The sequence below is a fragment of the Nicotiana tomentosiformis genome, chromosome 9, assembly GCF_000390325.3.
Source record: "Nicotiana tomentosiformis chromosome 9, ASM39032v3, whole genome shotgun sequence".
Taxonomy (NCBI): Eukaryota; Viridiplantae; Streptophyta; class Magnoliopsida; order Solanales; family Solanaceae; genus Nicotiana; species Nicotiana tomentosiformis.
In genome coordinates, this window is record NC_090820.1 from 40,553,553 (window position 1) to 40,578,637 (window position 25,085).

Genomic DNA, 25,085 nt, shown 5'->3' on the forward strand with positions numbered 1-25,085 from the left:
TCATAATTAATCAATTTATAACAATTTCTAACTCCACTCGAAAAGTCAACAAAGTTAACCCTCTCGTGCCCATGTGCCCGGATTCCGAAAATTTTTGAAGATAAACATCACTCATAACACCACGAACTCAAATATATAATTTATTCCTAATTCCATATCCAATTTCTTGGTCAAAATCAAAAAATATGATTTCTAGATTTTTCTTCAAAAATGTCACATTTTCCATGTTAAATCCTTGTAGAATCCATGTAATTAACTTACAATATGTGGGAATTATCTACCTTGCAATAGATGATAAACATTTTGCCTCCAAGAGCTCCAAAAATCGCCCAACCAAATAAAAATGTGAGAGAAATGGGCTAAGTCCAGAAATGAAGTCTTAATAACAGCCTTAGATATTGCATTCGCGACAAGAAGCTCGCAAATGCGAAATTGGCATTGCAAATGCGAAGCCCGACCAATGTTGTCAGCGTCGCAAATCCGACCAAAGTCCTGCAAATGCGAGCTTAGTGACTTCGCAAAAGTGACAGTTTGTTCGCAAATGCAAATTCCCCTGCCTCAGCCCATCTTTGCAAATGCGAGAATGATCTCGCAAATGCGAGAACAGTGCACCAGAACCAGCTGAACCTCTACCAACTCCTCCGGAACGCAAAACTCATTCGAGCCCCCGGGGCTCCAAACCAAATATCCACACAAGTCTAAAAATATAGCGCGAACGTGCTCGCATGATCAAAACACCAAAATAATCTCTAGAATCACGAATCGGACGTCAAAATGCATGAAAATCATGATGAACTTCAAGAACTTCTAGATTTGCAACTAATCGCCCGAACCACATCAAATCAACTCTGAATAACATCAAATTTTGCATGCAAGTTCCAAATAACGAAACGGACCTATTCCAAGTCACGAACCCAAAATTCCAACTTAGGAAAAATTCCAAACATTCAAACTTCGACGAACGCATCCAATTCATACTTAAAACATCCCAGAATGACGCCAAACTTTACGCACAAGTCACAAATCACGATATGAACCTATTCCAAGGCTCTGAACCCTAAACGGACATCGATAACACAAAAGACCATTTCAAACCAAACTTAGGAAATTCTAAAACTTTCAAAATGCTAACTTTCCATATTAAGCGTTGAAATGCTCACGGACCACTCGATACTCAAATCGAATATACTCCCAAGTCCGAAATCATCATATGAATATATTGGAACCTTTAAATTCCGATTCTGAGGTCGTTTACTCAAAAGTCAAACCTTAGTCAACTCTTCCAACTTAAAATTTCTGAATTGAGAATTTTCCTTCCGAAACAACTCTGAACTTCTCGAAATATAATTCCGACCACACATACAAGTCATAATGCATAAAGTGAGGCTACTCAAGTCATTAAACCGTCGGGTCATTACATGAAATAATAATAGTCTGATTGCTTCGGGTGTCACACTCGGTTGTCTTTGAGTGACACAAATTGATAGAAAATTCTTTAGATATTGATGTGGGTCTTCGATGTAAGACCCGAAGAACAACCCTTTGTTCGACAACAAGTGCAACATATTGTTTGTAATTTGAAACATTTCTGCTTGTATCTGAGGGACTACAATTGCAGTTGCCAGATTGTCAGCGATTGGTTAAACCCAATCATATAGAGCAGCCTCCAGCACATGGGGTGCTACCACTCTGATGTTTGGGTCAACTTGATTATTTCTATTGTTCCCGTTGATGTTCTCGACATCACCCATTTCAATTTTGATTTGTTCGTTCTGTTTTAGCTCTTTGCCCTTCTTGTTAGCTTGATTCAATGTCCTGAATACTTTCTTGGGATCTAAGAGACCTTCAAATAGTTTACCAGTTCTCAAGGAGCTTCTAGGCATGCACCTGAGGCACAGAAGAATTCAAACATGAGAATTTCAATGGAAATATTTTTAGCTTCACGGAAAATTGATCTAAACTAAAAATCCTGGTAATTCTTTCAAGTTGTAATGAATAACATCGTTACTTCCCCTACAACAGTGCCAAAATTTGATCACGCCCAAGTATGCCTTATAAAAAGGACTAAGCGATTGCTGCAAAAATAATCCGGTTCAAGAGTCCGCAGTCGAATCCCACAAAGAACTAACTTATTTGCTACAACTTTTTAGTATTGCCAATAATAAGCTCGGTCAATTTTCATAGTTCAAGACTTAAGGTATGAATTAACTAAAATTACTTAACTAATAAAAAAAATGGCAATAAAAACCATCAACTAAGCAAGAATGAGGTTAAATCAAGGATAAAAAGGTCTAGCGTGTATGATTTCTCCAATTGCCGTATTAATTCCTAACATGTTAGCTATAATCTCGTCGTGCCACTCTCTAAAGGTGATGAGTTCTTGTTTATCATAACTATCTCGTGATCAATTACAATAATTTAGTAGAAGTATTCTCTCGAATTACTCTAGCTGACAATTCCTACAACTCATAAAAATTACACCAAAGCTTTGTTATCTCTAATCCTGCTTTTAAATCCAAGTAATTAATCTCTAAACTTACTCGAAAGTGGAATTATTCAACAACAATCTAATCAAGTATTTTCTCTCAAGCAACATAATATAACTAGACACGATTAATCAAGGGCCCTTCAATTAACCACAACAAGCACGTAGTTGAACAATTAAAGAGTAAAACGGCTCAATTATATCAATAAGCAATCAAGAATTCATCCAACAATTGGTTCCATCAAACCCTAGATGACGAGTTTAGCTACTCATAATATTATGTAAGATTAGAATATAAAAAGTCATAACCAACAATGGAAATATGAATAAGAAAGTGAAAAACTCGTAGACGAATTCTCCGCCTTGCTCTTTTTGTGTTCTTGCCTCCTTTTGTTCGAATCCCCTCAAAAAGTGAGTTTAGCGACTATTTATATGGGATAGGGTGATCATAGGGAGAAATAATACAAGCCAACTTTGGAACAGACTTTTCAGGTTAGCTCGTTCACTCTCTCGTGCGCACGCGAGAGTAAACGAGCGAAGTACTTCTCTTTTTATTTTCTTCCCCATTCTCGTGTGCACTTCCACACCCTTTTAGCTTAGTTCACTGTTATTTTCAAGCTTTCCTCAACTAGCTCATTCACTCTCTCGTGTGCACGCGAGAGTGAACGAGCAAAGTTCTTTTGTCTTTTGGTCCCGAATCAACTTCTTTTACTCACCTTTCGTCCAACTTGCTACTACACATAAGAATGCACGTAATAAGCATAATTACTACAAAACTCATGTAATCTCCCGCATTCACACAAGTTATGAGATGAAAGTATACCCAAAAATATGCGTTTTCCACCGTTTATCAGTTGTACTTAGAAATTTCCTAGGAAATTCAATAGAGCTTATGACTTGTACTACCGATTTTGGGATATTGTATCATCTTGGGATTATTGGCTTTATATAAAAATATATGGTTTATGTTTAATAGTTGCTTTGAATAAATTATGTCATTTAATTTAGTAAGTGTTAGGCTTAACTAGTCTTAGAGATTATGTACCATCACGACATTCTACAGAGGGAAATTGGGGTCGTGACATTTGTCTTCGAATCAAAATAGTCCTAAATATTTTAAAAAGAAAAAGTGATTGTGAAAGTAGACATTCCAACATAAAAAGAAGAGTCAGTACCCTAAAATCCACCTAAACTATACAACCTTTGTCAGTTGCCTATCTAAACTATCACATGTCCCCGAAAACCCCCTGAACTATATCACCCTTCATAATAAAACTTTGTCATCGCATTCTTACTAGTGCGTATAATACACTCTCCAAATTATTTTTAAAATCTGCCATGTGGCAATCTATGCGAATATTTCTTTATCTTAATCTAAAAAACAGACTTAATTAAGATTTTAATACTCTTTATTATATCATTATAAAAAAAATACATGGTAAAAATAAAAAAAGGGTGCTAGGGTTAAAACTAGTGGGTCAATTGTAAAAAACTCATTTTCTCTTTGTTCGCATCAGAGACTTTGCTCTCATCGGAGAATGGCTACACTAATCTCTCTGTAGCGATTTTCTCCATTAATCTTAATTCTAACCTCGACTGCTTTGTCTATTATTGCTTCCATTCAAATCGGGATAAAAATTAGAATTTCTGCTCCTAAATCAGTATAGAAGTTTATGATTTTGATAGACCTAAATTCTAAAAAATGTTGAAAGGAGATACCTAAATTATCAATAAAGATAGCTACACACATGTCATGTTTCTTTATTGCCTAATTTCTTGAAAGCATTAAACCTCATTCTCAACAAATACTTGAAAGGGTATTCCTGCTTTTAAATAAATTTAGGTAATAAATGAAGTGTGGATAAAACGAGAAAGATAAGAAATAAAATCAGAAATGACAAGAGAGAACTTCATATGGATTCAAATGATGAAATGGAGAAGTAAGGTGAAAAATGGAGAAAGAGGTAAAACAAATGAGGAAGGAAGGTGAAATATAAAGAAAAAGAGGAAAAAATAAAAAATATATATAAATTTTGAAAAAGAAGGGCTAATTAACTGTTAGACACGCCATTTATTACACACATTATTGCCAAATAAGCACGAGCGATTTTATTGTGAATATAGTACATGGTTTAGTTTATGCGTGTTTTAGGGTACTAGTTTCTATGTACGTGTTTCACACGTAGCACTCCAACTAAGAAGAGAAAGATGAAAAGTAAAAAAAGTGAAGTAAGTATCAATACAGTGACACAACTAATAGTGAACAACGTTCATGCAACTTTTGTCTTATGAAGATACTAAATGCATCACTTTTTAAGTTAATTCATATCATGTAGTATGTTTTATTATTAGGATTAGATTTAATTATTTATATGAACAAAGCGGGAAAGAAAGACTTATATGGGCATGTGAGAAGATCTTACCGATTAAACTATAAGAATTAAGCTTTTGTTATGATTTTTTACTATAGGAATGAAAAGAAACTTTAAATGTTTGAATATACCAAGAAATATATAACGCATATTTAAATAATGTATGTTAGTGTTACGATCCCAAATTTCCTCTGTAGGAGGTCATGATGGCACATAGTCTCTAATATTAGGTAAGCCTATTAATGCCGAATTTATATTAGAAATCTAAAATAAATGAAACGGCAATTCAAATAATTACAACTCCCAAAATCCGGTAGAAATAAGTCATAATATTCTAAAAATTTATCCTCAATGTCTCTATATGTCAAGGTCTAAAGAAAAATAAGGAAGCAACATAGTAATGATAGAAAGGGACTCCGGAGTTTGCGGACGCTGGCAGATATACCTCGAAATCTCCGTACAGAGGTAGCTCGCTGATATCTGGACTGGTAGGATGTACCTGGATCTGCACAAAAAGATGTGCAGAAGCGTAGTATGAGTACACTACGACGGTACCCAGTAAGTGTCAAGCCTAACCTCGGTAGAGTAGTGACGAGGTCAGGTCAGACCCAACTGGAAAATAATAATGGCATGGTAAAATGTTTAACAATATAATAAAATAAAATGACAATGGAAATGAATCAAGTAGTATGTCACCATTTAATTATACAAAATAATGGCAAATAATACCTCGTGGAAACAAAACAGAATTCTTTTTAACTTTAAGAAAATCACAACAATAATCAAAGGCAATTGTGACCATAAATCAATATCAACAAGGGCACTCCCGAGATACCGCCTCGTAATCCCAAATCATAAATAAATTCACAATATCTCATTTCCTTATATCACCGCGGGAGCCTTCACAATTTATTTTAAAGGAAATATTTTTTCCGAAATAGCATCCCGTATTTTATCCACCTTATCACACCGCATGACTTCTAGTAGTTCCCCTACTAGCCACGCGTATCAAGCCACCCTTATCTCACCGCATGCGTTTCAACACCCAGACCTTATACCATCGCATGCGTATCAATATCACAATTTGCACCTCAAGTGCTCAAATAATTCAACTTGCCAAAATAAATCAACAACAATATTTTTTCACAATAAAGAGCTCACGACTCCATCACAATGAGTACGAAAATCTCACAAAATATTAAGCAAAAATAATATTTCACAAATTTAACACCTTGTCTAAATATCATTTTTTTTTAAATGTAAAATACTTCATTTTAATAATATTTAAATTAAAGAAATTCCACCTTCAAATAATGCACAGAATAAAAGAACCCAAGTTTAAGCTAAACATGTAAAAACAATTAGCAGGAGAAGGTCAAGCAAATTTAAAGTATATAAATCAGATCAATGATAAAGAATATAACAAGATAAAATAATTTAATTAATATGCAACAGTGATATACATAATTTAAAAATATAATCTTTCAGATTTAGCCCGTGTACACACTCGTCACCTCGTATATACGACTTTCAATACATTACAATTATCACATCAATACGAATCCTAGGGGAATTTTCCTCACACAAGGTTAGACAAGTCACTTACCTCGACTTGCTCCAATTTAATCCACTAGTAGTTTTTTTCCTCAATTATCCAACTATGAATGGCTCGAATCTAGCCAAAATAATTCGATATAGTCAACAAAAATTATAGGAATCAATTTTATAAGAAAATACTACATTTTTCAACCGAAATTAGTTAAACAATTGTCCGTGGGGCCCATATTTTGGAATCCGGCGAAGCTCACAAAATCCGACAACCCGTTCAATTACGAGTCCAATCATACCAATTTTACTCAAATCCGACTCTAAATCGACACCGAAGTCTCAACAATTTGTTTCTATGAGATTTCTAAAAACTTTCCAAATATCAATCTCAAAACACTAATTAAATAGTGAAAATAATGATATATTCATGTATATTGACCAAATCCGAGTTAGAATCACTTACTCCAATATTTTTCCTTGAAAATCTATCAAAAATCGCCTCTCCTCAATCTCCAATTCGTCAAAAATGGCAAATGAGACGAAGTCCCCAGTTTTATAAAATAGCCTAGGCAGCCTTCGATCCTGGGCATCGATCACGACTTCGTCGATCATGGCTCTCGATCGTGGCTTCGATCATGGCCCTCGAGCCTTGACCTTCGATCATGGCCCTTGAGCCTTGCCTTCGATCATGTCCCTTGATCTTTGCCTTCGATCATGGCCCTCGAGTCTGGCATTCGATCCTGGGCTCGATTTCTAGCATAAGAAAATTTGCAGCAACTGTTTAAGTCCCACTTTTGATCTGTTAACCATCCGAAACTCACCCGAGACGCTCGGGACCCCAACCAAATATACCAACAAGTCCTAAAACATCATACGGAGTTAGTCGAAGCCTCAAATCACATCAAATAATGCTAAAATCACAATCACACCCCAATTCAAGCTTAATGACACTTGAGATTTTTCAACTTCTACATTCGATGACGAAACCTATTAAATCAAGTCCAATTGACCTCAAATTTTGCACACAAGTCATAAATGATATAACAGAGCTATAAAAAATTTTAGAACTGGATTCCGACCCCGATATCAAAAAGTCAACTCCACGGTCAAACTTTCAAACTTAAATTCCTATTTTAGCCACTTCAAACCTATTTTAACTACAGACTTCCAAAATGAATTATGGTCACGCTCCTAAGTCCAAAATCACCATACAGAGCTGTTAGAATCATCAAAATTTTATTCTGGGGTCGTTTACACATAAATCGATATCCGGTCACTATTTGAACTTAAGTTTTAAAACTTTGGAACTAAGTGTTCCAATTCATTCTAAAATCTCCCTGGACCTGATCCGGCTACCCCGAAAAGTCACATAATAGTTATAAAGCACAGAATGGACAGTAAATAGGGGAATGAGGCTACAACTTTTAAAACGACTGAACGGGTCATTACAGTTAGCTTTGCGGTCTATCTACACGCGTTACTATTCATACTTCTACAATTATTTGATCAAAATATAACATAGTCTATATATCTACCTTGACCATTACTAAACCTTCACAAAACCTAATTAATTTATGCACAAGCTGACAAAGATAACATAAACAGTCTCTTTTTATGTCCCAATTGCCACACATATACACTCACTATTTAAGTTTTTCAAGAGAATTCCTTTGATGCATAGTGGATGAGTTATAACATCTGAATTCTACCGAATTAGGGGTTCTTTACACTTTTCGGAAAAGTGAGACAATAAGATGGAGCATGACCAACATGGTGAAAAAATTCAAAATGGCAAAGGTTGGTGCATCAAGTACACACTACCAAAAGCTAGCTAAAATAATTAAGATGATCCATGTGTATTACAAATTTACAATGCCGCACAAAAAAAAATCTCGAATTTAGAAAAGTCAAATGCCAAAAGAAGGAACTCAATTTAAATCCCGGAACACATAAACCGAAATTGATGAGAAAATTAGTAAGACAATCTTATCTAAGGAGGTTTTTTTCCATGTTGCTAAAATTCTCTTATAGATAAATATTCTATTTTAACCTAATAGGATTTAGTTCTTTTTATGTAATCGGGAATAAGAGTATTCTTAAAGAGAAATTTGTATAAAAGTGTAGTCCAACATATTACATCGGACCTATGTAATCATGATTTTAAGTGTACAATCGCATAACCATTTTGTTTTTTGTAACAGTATTTTTACATATGATAATGTTGTATATAAAAATCGGATTTCATTTTCTACGAACTTTAACTCGCAAAAAACATTTACCAAATAGCTCAAGTCTTCACCGAATACCTTTAAATTCTAACCACAACTTTAAAATGATATTCCAACAAACGCAAATCATCAATTTGTCAAATTTTATTAATAAATCATAAAACTCTTTTATGAGTTTTCAAGCTTTTAAAAACTCAAATAATAGAGTTTTAAAATTTTCAATTAATTCATCCAAAATAATATTTAAATCTATGATGATAAACATGAACATCACTTTTAAATTAGTTTTTAACATAAATCTTCTTAATAAACTGTTAATAGATGAAAATAAGTTTCAAATTCTATGCAAAATTACACTAAATTATATAAGAAAAAAGAATATGTGCTAAATTAGTGAAAAAGTACCTGCCTGTACTTCTGTAATTGTTTCCTTAAAAAAGATAGATATATATGTAGGAGGTTTAGTATACTTTAACTGATGATAAATTTGAGTTTTTAATGTGTTTTTCTAATCAATAGATAATTATTAGCTGATCTTTGGTTAGGCACTAAAAATACCCGGATTGTACTTAATTAGAAGTTTATTTCTATTCTACTTTATTAAAATAACTAATAAATTTTATGTTGAGATTAATGTGAATGAGAGTATAAAACTTGAACAATATTTTGATGATATTATTGTTGTTCAACACTTCACATTTTAATATTCGTGTAGCACGAAATTACAAAATGAAAATTTTAATTAAAATTAGTTCTTTTAACTTTTGGATATTACAATTAATTTTTAAGTTTTGAATGGATTACTACATTCTACATATGACTTTAAATCCAACTACGAAATTGCTTTTACTCTTTTAGATTATTTTGACACATAAATTTACTTATCCCTTAAATTAATTGAAATTAGTTTCAATAATGTAACTTTGTTGGGAGTTTAAGTGAGATTATAACAAAAGCTTTAAAGAATATTACAATAGATAGCAAATTCTACAAGGATCCATACTCACCTAATATTTAAGAATTTGTTGTGGTCCGTACTAATCCAACTTGGATAATAACGATGTATAACATAACTTTGCATCAACCTCAAAATTAAATAAATAAAGAAAGACAATTTTAAAGAAGAATATATTATTACATAACTCAATAATATACCCAAACGTAGGCCTAGGTAATTAAGGGAGCTTTGACATTTCCTTTTCTTTAACGAATGTTATTAAAGGAAATACCTTGGCATCTTCCTCGAGCATGACATACTTATCACGGTCATGATCATCATTTGTATAGTGATCTTCTTCTCCAAAGCGTAGTAGTGCAGAGTATAACAAACACCCACGAGAAGCAAAATCAGCTAAGATATTAATGCATGATAAAAAATTCATCAATACCATTCACTATCACACGCTCATTATTGGAAACGTACGATTAGCATTTGATGTGTGGCTATAATTCCATAGTTTCGTACATTATGTGCCTTGTATTTTACATGCTTTAATGATAAATTATACTTTATTTGTACATAATGGAGTCTATTTTATGTGTAGGTGAATTGGATATGAAAGTAGAGCAAAATGGATACTTAAACGTTGAAAGTGTGCTCGAGAACAGTGAAAAGGAGAGACATGGCGAGGCCAGCCTAAGGGCAGGCTGAACCAGGCTTTAGCCTGGCGAGGCCAGCCAAATTCCAGGCGTTAGGCTGGCGACGCCAGGCCTGAGGCCAAGTCCAATCCGAGTTTTGAACACTTAATTCGTTCCGGGTTTGACTAAGACTCGGCCCACACGTTTAGGGTTTCTTCTACACATATAAATAGACCTAAAAATACCACTTGGAAGGAGGGTTTTTCAGCAGTCACGTTTTTGGGAAACTAGAGGCAAATAGAGCTGGTGGAATCACCTCTTGGGAGTTAGAATCATCTATTTCTATATCTTTTCATCTTTACTCTGTATTTTAATTATGCAAAATATTTGGGATATTGTTACTATGAGTATGAGTAGCTAACTTCCTAATCTAGGGTTTTGATGGAACCTATTGAAGTATGATTTTCTTGTTACGTTAATATTAATTTGCCGTAGTATTTCCTCTATTTGTTCAACTATATTATTCTTGTGGTTGATTGAAGGTCCCTCAATTAGCTGTGCCTATTTAGTATGTATTACTCGGGAGAGAGTACATATTTAGGTAGTTGTTGGACAACATCACTCCTAAACGTATATGAAGGATCAATACAGAGGTTTAAATGTGGGTTTAGGGATAACGAAACCTTGATGCGATCTGAGTGAGCTGTACTTAATGCCAGCTAGCATAATTCGGGAGAATATGCCTAGTAAATTGTGGTAATTACTCGGGAGAGAGTTACGACAGTTAGAGTGCTCATGGTCAATAGAGAAGACTTAGGCAAATTTATAGGAAAACGTAGCGGAAAGGATTCCGACAATAGGGAAAATCACAACTCTAGACCTCCTTAGCCTTGTATAGAATTTCATCCATGTTAGTTGATAATTTTAATGCTTTATAATATTTGCTAGTTAATTAATAGAAATAAAAATCAAATCTTTATAACTAAAAAATTATTTGAACTTGTGTTTCTTTGCAATATTGAACAACTGTAGCTAGGCCTTAGTTCTCTGTGGGATTCGACTCCAAACTTATAAACCAGATTATATTTGCAACGACCGCTTAATCCTTTTTATAAAGCATAGTTGGGCGTGATCATCATTGTTATTAAATAATAACAATATGGTGTCTAGGGAGTAGGGGTTTTAGCTTATAACCTCTATGAAGAGAAGTTTAGACAATTTCTTTATTGATATTGAAGCTATTTATAAGAAGGGTCTTAATTTAAAAGTTATTTTAGTATGACAAAATATGGTGAAATTCATGCTATTTGATTTGATTATATAAATTTCGTATAGTTAGGAATGAATTTTGTTAATGTGATTTTCTAATCCAAATAGATAATTAGTAGCCGATATTAATTAGGCACCAAAATTCATAGTTAGTACTTAATTAGAACTTTTATTTCCATTATGTTTTACTAAAATAACTTTTAAATTTATGTATGTTATGGCTATTTTGGTCAACCAACATTGTATTTATGCTTTTATAATAACATAGATAGATAAATATAGATATAAATATTGATTGATACATAGATAAATAAGCGAAAAAGGGCAAAAAATACCCTTAACGTATTAGAAATGGCTCAAAAATGCCCTCCTTCCACCTATGAGTTTAAATTTGCCATTAATGTTATTTTTAGGCTTAAAAATGCCCATCCCTTAACGAAAAGATGACATGACATTGATAGGCATTTTAATTAAACATGTAGTATTTATTTATTCTGGAAAAAAGTGATTTTTTTTTACTAAAAACTGAAAAAACGAAAATATTATTTTTTTCCAGTTTTTACAAAAAAACTGAAAAATATTCTCTAATATAATATTTTTGTTAAAACTAAAAAAACTGAAAAGTAATTTTCTAAAGCAATATTTTTGTAAAAGCTGAAAAAAATATTTTCATTTTTTTCAGTTTTTCTAACGAGTTAGTATATATTTTAGTTCTTCTAATGAGTTAGTATATCAAAACATTAGAAGAACTAAAATATATAAAAAATGAACTCTGAAAGCGTATGGACAAACAAGGAAAGAAGAAGAAGAGGAAATATTCTTTTTCAGTTTTTACAAAAACATTGCTTTGAAAAATTACTTTTCAGTTTTTTTCCAATTTTTACAAAAATATTGTTTTAGAAAATATTTTTTATTTTTTTAAAGAAGTTTTTTTGTAAAAACTGGAAAAAAAATCATTTTTTTTTTCATTTTTTAGTAATTGTTTTTTACTTTTTTCCAGACCAAATAAACGCTACATATTTAATTAAAATGTCCATCAATGCCATGTCATCTTTCTGTTAAGAGAGGGGCATTTACATTAAGGGCAAATTTAAACCCATAGATGGAAGGAGCGCATTTTTGAGCCATTTCTAATACGTTAAGGGCATTTATGGCCCTTTTCCGGATAAATAAGTATCGAGTCAGAGAAATTGTGAAAGCAGACAGTGCAAAATAGAGGAAAAGCCCAAAACCATACATTATCTTTGGCTTTATACTCAAAGTCATACATATTCTTTCACATGGAGACTAATAGTCCATTTACTTTAACAAAGTGGTACACTTTTAGTCATAACACTGAGAAAAAGCCCAAAAACATATATTATCTTTGGTTTTAGACTCAAAATCATACATATTCTTTCACATGGAGCACTAATAGTACATTTACTTTAACAAAGTGGTGCACTTTTAGTCATAACACTAAACACATTTTAATTTTTAACAAAAATCTAAGATCTGGAAAAATATTTGTTCTATTTATTTTCTTGTTTACCGAAAGAAATAAAGACGACAGATTTATCTAGATAACAAATAGTAAATATACATAGAATTTATTTACTATTTATCTATTTACTATTTATTTACTATACGTAAAATATACATTTACTAAAAAATGTTAAACACCGTTAATTTTTATTTGCAATGATTGTTATCTAGATAACCTCAAATGTTATCTAGATTTTTTTTATTATATACATAAAATTTATTTTTATTTTATGTATATTTACTATACGTTAACTCCCTTAAAATAAAAAAATATAATAAATATATATTTATTTTATGTCAACGTATAGTAAATATTATGTATATAATAAAAAATATAGATAACATTTGAGGTTATCTAGATAAAAATCATTGCAAATAAAAATTAACGGTGTTTAATATTTTTTAGTAAAATATATATTTTACATATATTTATTTTATGTCAACGTATAGTAAATATTATGTATATAATAAAAAATCTAGATAACATTTGAGGTTATCTAGATAAAAATTATTGCAAATAAAAATTAACGGTATTTAATATTTTTTAATAAAATATATATTTTACTTATAGTAAATAGTAAATAAATTCTATGTATATTTACTATTTGCTATCTAGATAAATCTGTTATCTTTATTTCTTTTGGTAAACAAGAAAATAAATGGAATAAATATTTTATCAGATCTTAGATTTTTATTAAAAATTAAAATATGTTTAATGTTATGACTAAAAGTGTACCAATTTGTTAAAGTAATTGAATTTTTATGTTTCATGCGAAGAATATTTATGAGTTGAGTGTAAAACAGTCGTTCACGGCTTTTTCTCGTGCAAAATAAATAGCAGTCGTTCACCTAAAACCCTAAACCCTCTCCTAAATCGCGAGTGCAGCAGAAATGGGGAAGAAGAAGAAGAGAGCCGAACGAGAAGCTGAATCGGAACCTCTAAATACAGAAAACATCAAAGAGCAAAATGATGCCCAGCTCGCGAATGGGGGTTCGCTGGAGGAGCAGAGGAAGAAAAAGAAGAAGAAATCGAAAGAAAGCGTGTTTAAGAAAGAAATAACCACAGTTTCCATAGCATTACCTGGCTCTATCATTGACAACACTCAATCACTCGAACTCGCCACACGGGTAACTTCCTAATCTTCATTATAATCTTCTCTTTCTCATCGAGTTTCTTTTACATAAGAAAATGTTTGATACACACAACAACGACTATGCCTCAATCTCAAACTAGTTATGCTCCGTTGTATAAATCATAATTATCCACTCTACTACATTTGATCCGGTCTCATACCAATGTAGTGTCAAGCGTGTGTTTATTGCAGCTACTCCATTCCATATGGACCCGTTTCGGTTGTTGTGTTAGCAGGGGCGTAACTAGCCCTTTGGTATGAACCTAGTATTTTTGCACGTGGAGCAAAATATATATGTGAAACCCCACTTAAATTTTAATTATTGTTAGATTTGAACCCATAATTTTGAAGATAAATGAGTTCAGTGCTAAGAATCTTAAAGGCCTAACCTATCAAGTTAAAATCATTGATTTGCCTCTTGTTGTGTGTGTCTTGAAAACGTCCCTACACATTGGTTATCAACTAATACTACTAGTTTTGGTACTGCATCCCACCTCCTTTATCAGGGTTTGGCACTGGCAATGCGAAGCTCATAGGGATGGAGTTAGATGAAATAATGTTTGAGAGGAAACAAAAAGTTGGAAGTGATAAATGGATACAATACTTGATTTTTTATGCAACTTATGAAGTGTTTACGGTTTACCATCCAAGTGTTCTAGTAGTTTTTAATTCTGTTACTTTTCTTCTAATTATTTGTTATTTTTCTATCTTATATGGGCAGTTGGCCGGCCAGATTGCTCGTGCTTCCACCATTTTTCGGATAGATGAGGTACTCATATTTGGCAAGTTATTGATTTGATCATGTGTAGATTTTGTTGAGAGAATTGGTATCGCTTTCAGTATGTGGACGTCATGCCTATATGTTTGAACATATGCATACAATACAAAATCTCTAACAGGGTTACGTGTGGTTCAAAAGTGAAATAACTTGCAACTTTGAGTGCTGAAATGAGTTGTAAGGTTTTTTCTTGAACAGGTTGTTGTATTTGACAACAAAGGCAGTTCAGTGGACGGTTCAGATCCAACAATGGAGGACGAGTCACATGATGATGAAAGTGGTGCTGCATTTCTTCTAAGGATTTTGAAGTATATGGAGACACCTCAATATCTTCGGAAGACTCTTTTCCCTATGCATAACAATCTAAGATTTGTGGTGAGGATCACCTCTTGAAATTATAAGAAAAATGTTAAAAATAGTGTGGTTTGCTTGAATTATGAAAACTAGTTTTATTATTTAAATAAGTTACTATTGTGTAATTGAATAAATATATTTCAGTAGTAGATGGTGCTTGGTTATTAGCTTTGGGAATTGATTTTGATATATGTACTTTTTGTATGGTAACCGAACAAAGGTTGTGATTGACACTACTATTTTAATGATTTAAAAATAATACAATTTTGATGAGGTTTACTTATTAAGTGCACTGAAATGTCCAAACCAAACAGGCTTAAATTGAATCAATTTCGTGATTCTGAATCTTAAATTCACTATTTGTATTCAGGGTTCATTGCCGCCACTTGATGCCCCACACCATTTGCGGAAGCATGAATGGGCTCCCTATCGAGAAGGTAGCATCCTAAAGAATACCCCTATCATTTGCATGTTTGTTACGACTTGCACACTAGCAGAAGATCAAAGAACTAAAAGGACCTTGCGCTCTCCTATTTTTAATTTTCTTCTTTGCTCAGTCACTTATTAATTGTTAATTTTCTTCTTTGCTAAACTCTCCTATAATGAATGTGTTTCAATATTATGCTTACAAGCACATTCTCAATTCCATACCTTGCAACAACTTCGAAATGTTGATTTTTAGAAGAGAATAGCAAAATAAATCTTATATGTAAATGTTGCTCTCCATATAAAAGCTCAGACTATCTTGATTTCCATTTTCCAGTATCCTCCATTGGGGAGGCCTGGCACACATAGTTTTGGCCCCTTGGATCAGCAAGGGTGTGATTGAGATGGTATTTGATATAAGTATTTTTTTTTAATTTTTAAGTTGCTCTCCCCAATAGTACGATCATACATGAAAGTGATGAACACTGTGATCATATACGAAAATGGTGGCCTTTTCTTTGGCATATATGATAGTTACGTGTGCATGGCTGTGTGCATGTACTTGTCTCTGTCTATTGCATTGGCATTTGATGGAGTTATTGGTGGATAAGGATTCTGGCCACTCGAACAGTCTATACGGTGTAGGTGTATAATTAAAAAATATCTATATCTCTATTTATATATGATATATGGTGTGATGGTGCAAAGTTTGTTGCATATGATGGCTTACACTTGATCTCTGAACTTCAGGTAGGTCCTGTTGAAAAATTCACTTTACTGATGCTACAACTTTGCACCTATCTATTGTTAGCTAATGTATTTTGACCAAAAATAGTTATTCTGTTTGGCATTGAGGCACAATTTTTGTTGCGTATCGTTACCTAAGTACAAGAGTTGGAATATAAAAAATCTAGAAGACTATATAATGTAATGGTCTGTTTTGTTTTCGAACCAATCATGTTCCTGGTCAGTTTTCAAAGATATAATAAATGGATTATGGTGCAAAGTTTGGTGCATATGATGGCTTGCACTTGATCGCAGAACTTCAGGTAGGTCCTGTTGAAAAGTCCACTTTACTGATGCTATAACTTTGCATCTATCTATTATCTTTAGTTAATGTATTTTGACCAAAAAATAGTTATCTAGTTAGGGATCGAGGCATAGCTATTGTGTATAGCTACCTAAAAACAAGATTTGAAATACAAAAATTCTAGAAGATTATCAAAATTTAAGGGCCTGTTTGGTTGTCAAAGCAAACATGTTTCTTCTTTTATTTCAAATATATGGTAAATGGGTTATGGTGCAAAGTTTGATGCATATGATGGCTTACACTTGATCGCTGAACTTCAGGTAAGTTCTGTTGAAAAATTCTGTTTACTGATGCTATAACTTTGCACCTATCTGTCTTGATTAAAGAAAAAAGACTTTTGCACCTATTTAATTGACATATAAAGTTCTAGATGGAAATATAGTAAATAGAAAAACTAAGGGGCCTATTTTGACTCAATACGAATCTTACAGTAGATGTTTAAATTACCTAATTTTCCCTATCTATCAAGTAAATTTCTTTCTTCTCCTTGTAACATCTCTTCAGAATAATTTCTCAAGTACTTTTGTGATCTGGTTATCCCTTTTGTTTATCGTGCTGTGTTGTGATCTAAATATCATCTTGACAAACTTGCTGGATAGGTAACACCCCGAGACATCTTTTTTCTGTTTCTAGGTGTCACATTGAAGGATCGAAGTTTAAAATCTGGAAGCACACTTGTTGACATCGGGCTTAGCAAGGTACTTCATGCTGCAATTTCGACGTGTTGTCTTACTTTGTGTACAGGCATGTGGTTGTTACTTTTTTCCTTGTAGTGTAGCTGTTGTCATCATGACTCATACCGTTTCTGTAGCTGATAGGCAGATTCACTTTGAATGTTAAGAAGCGTATGTATGCAAATGAAAGAAGAATCTACTCACTAGCAGAGTTTGTAACAGTAATACAATTGGAGCTACTCTCATATCTCATTTCTATTTCATATTCTTCAGATTGACTGTTACAGTTATCATTGTTTTGATGAAATATTGTTAAGATGGGCTTAGATATGAAGGAGAACAACTTGACCTGGAATGGGGTTTCAAGATATTGGTAAAATGGTATTAAATCTGGGCTATGAGAAAAAAACCACATAGAAGCTGTATGTAAATTAGGTAATATTGTTATTCTTTTTTGATTTATTGATCTTTATTTGCTTTCAAAAGCTAGAACTTTGCCATTTCCTAGGGTCCTTTTTTTCTTCAAAATATAAAGTTGGTCAGAAAGAATAGGATACATGGAGATGGAGTACCTATGTGGATTTGGTCACCAGTTTAATGTGAAGCTAAGTGTAGATTCTTTATCAGACTTTGAGGACTGTGAAGCTGAGTGTAGATTTTTTTCATTCTATGAGGATTATTTGGCTTGATGTTCAATCATGAGGTTGGAACGCTGACTGACCGAATTGGGGCCTTTGTATGCAGTGCTTTGGCATTGCTTATTTTCCTCCTTGTTTTCCAATGGTGTGGTTGCTTGAAAAGCAAAAGTTCTATTTGTCATTAATAGGATGTTTGGGATTTTATTTCCCCTCTTGTCTTCAAATAAATTACTATTGCTGCATCCCGGAACAAGAAATCACAGTGTTGGCATTTTTTATTAAATATTTTGGTTTTTTTTGTGTTGGCCATCAGTTTATATTGCTAGTTTTATGCAGCCTGTCGCAATTGATCAAGTCATTGACCCAGGAAAAAGGGTGACAGTGTCCATGGGAACAGAGAGAAACTTGAATGCAGGTCTGTACCGGAACTATACGACTTACATGGCTGTATATCTTGCTTTCCTTTCAATATTTGTTGTGCTTATTTGACCGTTACATTAATTTCCAATTTTAACACTGTTATGGCTACTCAGGAGGTGTTGATGAAGTAATCTGATTGAATAAAATCTGTTTTTACATTGTTGGAATCTTTTCTGCAGACAAGTTTGCTGCCCCGTGCCCCCCCCCCCCCTCTTTAATTTGGATATATTTCTCTCTTTTTCCAACATGTATGTGGTGTTTTCGAGAGGGCATCTTTGCAAACCTTGTTGATGTTTGTAGACTTCAATATAGTTTGTAGCTAACCCGGGCACAATGCGCTGTAACGTTAAAACATTCCTAATTTCTCAACCTTATCGAACTTGCTTACATGATGTTTTAGTAAAACAACCAAGGAAGTAAATGCTTCCAGAAAACTGTCTGCAAACCTGAAGTACTGCCACTGGAACTGCTCTATTCAATTAATATTGTTGTTGGCTACTTGAGTTCACAATTCCGAATTTCAATTCTCAGACATACCGCATCAGGTCGTCTCTTCTTCAACACCTAGGGAAGATGCAGGGATGTATTGGGGATATAAAGTACGATATGCTCCAAACATCAGTTCGGTATTTAAGAATTGCCCATACGAGGTATTTGTGGTTTAGTGTGCTTGACCCTGCTTCAGAAGCAATGTATAGATGATAAATGTGTAACACCTCTTGTTTGATTAGGGAGGGTATGATCACTTGATTGGTACCTCAGAGCATGGTCTTGTTATGAAGTCCTCGGATCTTATTCTCCCATCATTCAGGTATACTCGTCTACAGTTGGTGGCGAAATTTTTGTGTGTGGGTAGCCACCTTTCTTGTCTTGTAATACTTGTAGCTTAATATGTTCCTAGGCTGAATGATTTTGGAAAGCACTTCTTTTTCATCTTTATCGAGTAATGCTATATAAAATGCGTGTTGACGATGCAGAAAGCCATTTCACAGCAAAGGCTTCAAGGGAAAGAAAAGTGAGGACAAATAACATCTCCACCTTTGGGACTTGTTAGCAGAGAAAGCTTCTTATTTCTTAATGTCTTTTCATTTTTCGTTGGCTGAATTCCTTGCTATTGTGTTGTATTTTACTGAAGGACATCTACTACCAATGTGTAGGTCTTGGGTACTTTTGTCCCCTAGTTGCCTTTCTTACATCAATTCATAACCCAAATGTTTTCTGCTCATAAATCCTAACCTTTATCCTCTTCCATATCTCTATTTATATGTTTCCCCCTTTTGGGGCTACCAATTCACAACTTAAAAAGCTGGTGAGCTCTGTAACAGGGACCCGTTTCTTGAATCTTGGCTAATTGTCCATGTTGTCCATCGTTGTTTGAGGGTATGGGTTGTTGTCTTCTTATAGGGTCTTGTGCAATTCACCTCATGACCTAACTCTTAGGGTTGAGTTAGATCTAATTTCCATATTCTTAATTTGGTAACAGAGAGAGACATACCATCCTTGACCTTGGTTTACTCAATGTTATGCTCTCAAGTTATGTTGTCCACACTCTAGATGTCTAGTCCTTAGCATATGGTATGGGTTGTTGTCTTCTTACAGGGTTTTGTGCAATTATCACCTCATGACCTAATTCCTAGGGTTCAGTTAGGTCTAATTTCCATATTCTTAATATGGTATCAGAGACAGAGCATCCTAGATCTTGCGCTCTCATGTTATGTTATCTATGCTCCAGATGTCCATTTCTGAGCATAGAAGAGGGGTGTGTGTTAAGAGTGTCCCATATTTTTTGAGTGTACGTGTTGTTGTCTCCTTGTATGGTGGGCTTAGACAATCCTCACCTCATGAGCTAGTCGGCCTAATGTTCAAACTTTTAATAGGTCATATTTGCTCTATCTTCATATCAAACATTAAATAGAAGTGCAGAAGTCTTTTCTTGCTTTCTTTTCTGAACGATTTTGCATTACGTTGAAAATTTTATTCTCGTATGACGGCTTTGGGCTACCTTTTCATGGAACTGGCTTATCCTTGAAGTGAGCATTGGGCTCAAAATATTGTGTATTTATCTGTTAATGCAGTTGGATTTTGTCTTGATTTGTCTTAATCTTTAGGCACCTCCTAATTGCTTTTGGTGGACTTGCGGGGTTGGAAGAGTGTATAGAAGAAGACAAGAGCCTAAAGGTACTATTTATGGAAAGTTATTTAATTGAATATGCTAGGTCTCCAAAGTTAGAATCTTTATTTAATGAAATGAAGTATGTACGTATTCCTTTATTCAAATATAGGTATTCTTAATGTTTGAATCTTTATGTTTAAATGATCACCTTTCACGTCTTGCCCATGAAATTAGAAGCAATTTTTCTGTGGCAAGTTGTAGTTCCTGTGACCACCTCCTAAGTCACACTTTCTCTTATTTAGTGTCTGATCAACTTTGAGCATATAGGGACAATATTTAATCATTCTGATGTTCCAGAACATTAACTGCTAGAGTTCCAATAGATTTACAAGTGTTTAGTGAGGGAAGAAGCGCAGATGAGCCGTCATTGAATTGATCTTTTAACATTCAGGGGAAAAGTGCAAAGGGGGTATTTGATTTATATTTGAATACATGTCCACATCAAGGAAGCAGGACAATTCGGACAGAGGTACTTCTTCAGGCCTTTTTTATGTGTGTGTTTGTCTCAAGTTTCTAAGTCAGAGCAACTCTTTTGCCAGTTGCCACCAGTGAGGTGTCCACTAATAGTACTTCCGACCTTTTCTGCAAACAGGAAGCCATCTTCATTTCTCTCCAGTACTTACAAGAGCCAGTCGACCGTGTTTTGCAGAAGATTTAGTTTGGAAATTACCAACCACCTCAAGAACCTAGAATAATATGTCAGAAGCTTCTGTATGACCTCTTCTAAGCTCCGATATTGAAAAATCTGCCAAGAGGAGGAAATCATGAGTTTATGGCAGTTGGTGGAGGTTCCTCCTGATTTGGGGATTTGAGATGGTTGGATTATGAGTGGGTTTTGATTGCTCAGAGAATTCACTTGGCTGTACGCTTCCGCTGCTCTGCCGCTATAAGTTTTCTACCAATGGCAGCTGAATCAAAAATATATTCCTGCTCAAACTTCCAACTTCAAACCCCTGTTTGCGTACATCAAGTTGGGGAGCCCTCAAATTTTGTGACCATTGTTCGTATTCATTTGATAGTCTTCTTCTACGCTCTTTTTGTACTCTCTTTTTAACATAAAACTAACTAGGTGAAAGTGAGTTTAGAAGATTTGACTTTAGAGTTTGGTAGGCTGGGTGTCAAATGATCTTCAGGTTAAGTTGAGCTGATTGGTCAACTATTTATATTGTGTACCTCTAGTTCTATTATAAACCTCATGGGAGCTTCCATTCTATAATTCTTGTAATTTATAAAATGATGGAGGCTTGATTCAACGCAAATTTTCAAGTGTCAACATTGACAACACTAGCAATTCTGTCTCAACCCCAAGGTAAAGTGGGTGGGTTGGTCATATGCATGTTGCTTTATTTAAGCTTTTCTTGTTCTAATATTATAATAAACTAGTAGTTTTAAGTAAGGGTGTTTAACGGGCGGGTTGGGACGGGCTGGACAAAAAAAAAATCAGCATGTCCGTTTAACGTTGCGGGCTGTTAGCAGGCTTTATTTTTTCGGGAGTTTTTTTGTCCGTTTGGGTTCGGGCTTAGCGGGTTGTTAGCGGGCCGTGTATTTTTTTTAAAAGTGTTTGTAAACTTTTAAGGCTTAGAATTAAACTTTGAAGTTTAAAATTTGAAATTTGAATTTTATAATGTTAAAATTAAAATTTGAAAGTAAGTGGCTACAAAAATTTATTTAATAAGACCTATATGTAAGGATCAAGCTCCGAAGATTTTCATTTGATATTTTTATTGAATAATATATAATACTTCAAATTAAGTTGCAAATTCTTTTTTGATTTTATTATTTTTGAACTTGCAAATTAAAAGTTTATAACAATTATAAAAAAACAAATAGCACATCACATGCTTTGCATCATTTTTGTAAGTTCATTCATGACAACATGAGATTCTTGGTTTCCGGCATTGGTTGAATGAGAACCATAAATCATTATATCTCCAATTTCTAGGTCCTCCGCTTCATCTACCTCGTCACGCCCTTGATTTCGTCGTTCTGATCTTATCCAATCTCTGAAGCACACTAGAATTTCCAAAGCGTTGCTACCCAATGAATGACGGGTATCTCCTAGTTGCTGCCTTGCTTGGCTAAATGTGCTCTCTGATGCGACTGTTGAAATCGGCACATTTAGCACGTCTCGAGCCATGGTCGAAAGAACAGGAAATTGATTTTAGTTGCTCCTCCACCAACCCAATGGTAGAAATTCCTTTGTGCAGGGCTCTGCTGACTTTTGCAAGTAGAATTGAAGTTCATTGATATTCCTGCTACTGGTTTGTTGATACTCCCCTATTGTAGACCAAATCAAATAATCTTCAACACCATTATTATCATCCAAAGCACTGGTCCTAGATGTTGAAACTGAACTTGAAGGAATATTTGCATCTACAGTAGAAGAAGCATCAACAATGTTAGCATAATAATTATATAATGTTTCTAAATATTTGTGTAGATAAGAAATACAAGTGTCAATATCAGGAGTTTCAGTTGGTCAATTAAAAAAAAATTACGTTAATAAACGGGCTAAACCGGCCTGTAACCCGTTAACACAGCCCGTTAACAACTCGTTAACGGGCTGAACCGGGTTGTAGCCCGTTAACAACCCGTTAACGGGTTAACGGGCTTAGCGGGTTCCGGTGCACCGGTATCAAAAAACTGTTCGATTGAAACCCGCTCCCTGCCCAACCCGTCCCAGCCCGCCCCCCACGCTACAGTATCAGACTGGACCGGACTGAACCGGGTTGTAAACAGGTCAGCCCGACCCGATTAACATGTATAGTTTTAAGCACTAGAAATTCTCTCAATTTTCTATTGGCATGTCTTTGATCAGACCACGGACACATTGACAAAATATTTGAAACAACTAAGTAGTAGGTTTCCTTTTGCATATAGATCTTGTATGCGGCCTTTTACTTCATAATCTAAACAAAAATGACAATAATAGTTTAGAACTTCAAATTAATGTGCAGATTTATAGCTTGTTTGGCTAAGCTTCTAATATCAGCTTATTTTGAAAAACTCTTTTCTCAAAAGTGCTTTTCAAAAAATTACTTTTGGTGAGAAGCAGTTTGTGTTTGGTTAATTAATTTGAAAAATATTTTTGAGCAGCAATTAGTGTTTGACTAAACTTTTAAAAAATGCTTCTAAGTGTATTTTCTTAGAAGTGTTTCAAAAAAATATTTTGGGAAAGAAGTTACTTTTTTTTTTGCTTTCTCAAAACGTACTTCTACTCGAAAGTACTTTTTTCCTTTTTAACAGTTTGGCCAAATATCTTAGCTTTGGAAAAAAAGCATTTTTGGCAACAAAAAGAAAATACACTTTTGGCCACGAAAATAAATTTGGCCAAACAGACTAATTAATTTTGTTTACTTATCTACTTCTCTGTTTAGGTTCCAAAAGGTTAATTTCATCTTCAAGCATTAATAGAATAATAGATTTCAGTAACATTATATTGCAGTTTCAAACCAATTGAAGTCTCTATATAAATTGCTTGTATCTATTTCGCTGCATTGGCTGAAAATAAAAGGTGGAATACCTAAAAAAATCCTAATTTTGGCGCGAATTATTAGTTGCACCCCTAAACTATTTGTGATCTTAATTATTCACTTGAACATAGCTATTTGATAGTTTTTATTTTGCTGGACACTGTTGTGGCAAAGAGCGTAAGGTGCATGGAAAAATAAAAATCAGCTCCCAAATAAGCTATTTTCTAACTAATAATTGTCACATAATCATATATAATAATTTATTTGCTACAATTGTATATTTCTTCTCGTTTCATTTTAATTTACAATGCACACTTTACCTCAAATTTTTATTTTCTTAATTTCTTCTATAAATACAATGTCTATTTATTCCAATTGTGTGTGTTTTCTTTTCAGGCCAAATAAGTGAAAATTTTGGCCGGAACTTCATCAATTTAGCCAAATAAAAATATTATATCTAAAATAATGGAGTACCAAATATGTATTTCTTGTTATTTTTACTTTAAATATAATGGCTATTTATTTTAACTTTGCATTTTTATTTTTGAGTCAAATAAGTAAAAAATAATTGGCTACAACTCCATAATTTTTTACCAAATAAAAAAGTATAGCCAAAATAATGAACTTGTAATTGTGTACTTCTTTATTATTTCTTCTTTAGATGCAACAACTATGTATCTTAACTGAATTATTTTCGGGCAAAATATGTAAATATAAGTACTTGCTTAGAGCTCCATAATTTTTAGCTAAATAATTTTTTTAGCCTAAATAATAAAGTTCAAACTATGTATTTTTATATCTTTTTTTTAGATGCTATATTTTTTTTACGGTGTATTTTTTCTTTTTAGGCTAAATTTTTTTAAAAAAACTAGCTGAAACTTTATCATTTTTAGTTAAATAAAAGAATTAACCAAAAATGATG

The 25,085-nt window shown here is 33.6% G+C and overlaps 1 protein-coding gene and 3 non-coding genes across 4 annotated transcripts; all 4 read left to right on the top strand.

Moving 5' to 3' along the window:
* The first annotated feature begins 13,827 nt into the window (after window positions 1–13,827).
* On the top strand, window positions 13,828–21,949 carry LOC104120819 (uncharacterized). The gene is made up of 11 exons (XM_018766419.3): window positions 13,828–14,132; window positions 14,859–14,906; window positions 15,114–15,290; window positions 15,640–15,706; window positions 17,419–17,483; window positions 18,434–18,512; window positions 19,049–19,167; window positions 19,249–19,328; window positions 20,626–20,695; window positions 21,082–21,159; window positions 21,283–21,949. The coding sequence occupies exons 1-11, from the start codon at window positions 13,896–13,898 to the stop codon at window positions 21,346–21,348; spliced, it is 1,086 nt and encodes a 361-aa protein (XP_018621935.1). The 5' UTR covers window positions 13,828–13,895; the 3' UTR covers window positions 21,349–21,949.
* Window positions 16,419–16,480, top strand: LOC117273539 (small nucleolar RNA snoR101). Its single transcript, XR_004503545.1, has one exon. It is a non-coding gene; the product is annotated as a small nucleolar RNA snoR101 (small nucleolar RNA).
* LOC117273540 (small nucleolar RNA snoR101) lies at window positions 16,718–16,779 on the top strand. The gene has a single exon (XR_004503546.1). It is a non-coding gene; the product is annotated as a small nucleolar RNA snoR101 (small nucleolar RNA).
* LOC117273538 (small nucleolar RNA snoR101) lies at window positions 17,019–17,080 on the top strand. Its single transcript, XR_004503544.1, has one exon. It is a non-coding gene; the product is annotated as a small nucleolar RNA snoR101 (small nucleolar RNA).
* Window positions 21,950–25,085: the final 3,136 nt, after the last annotated feature.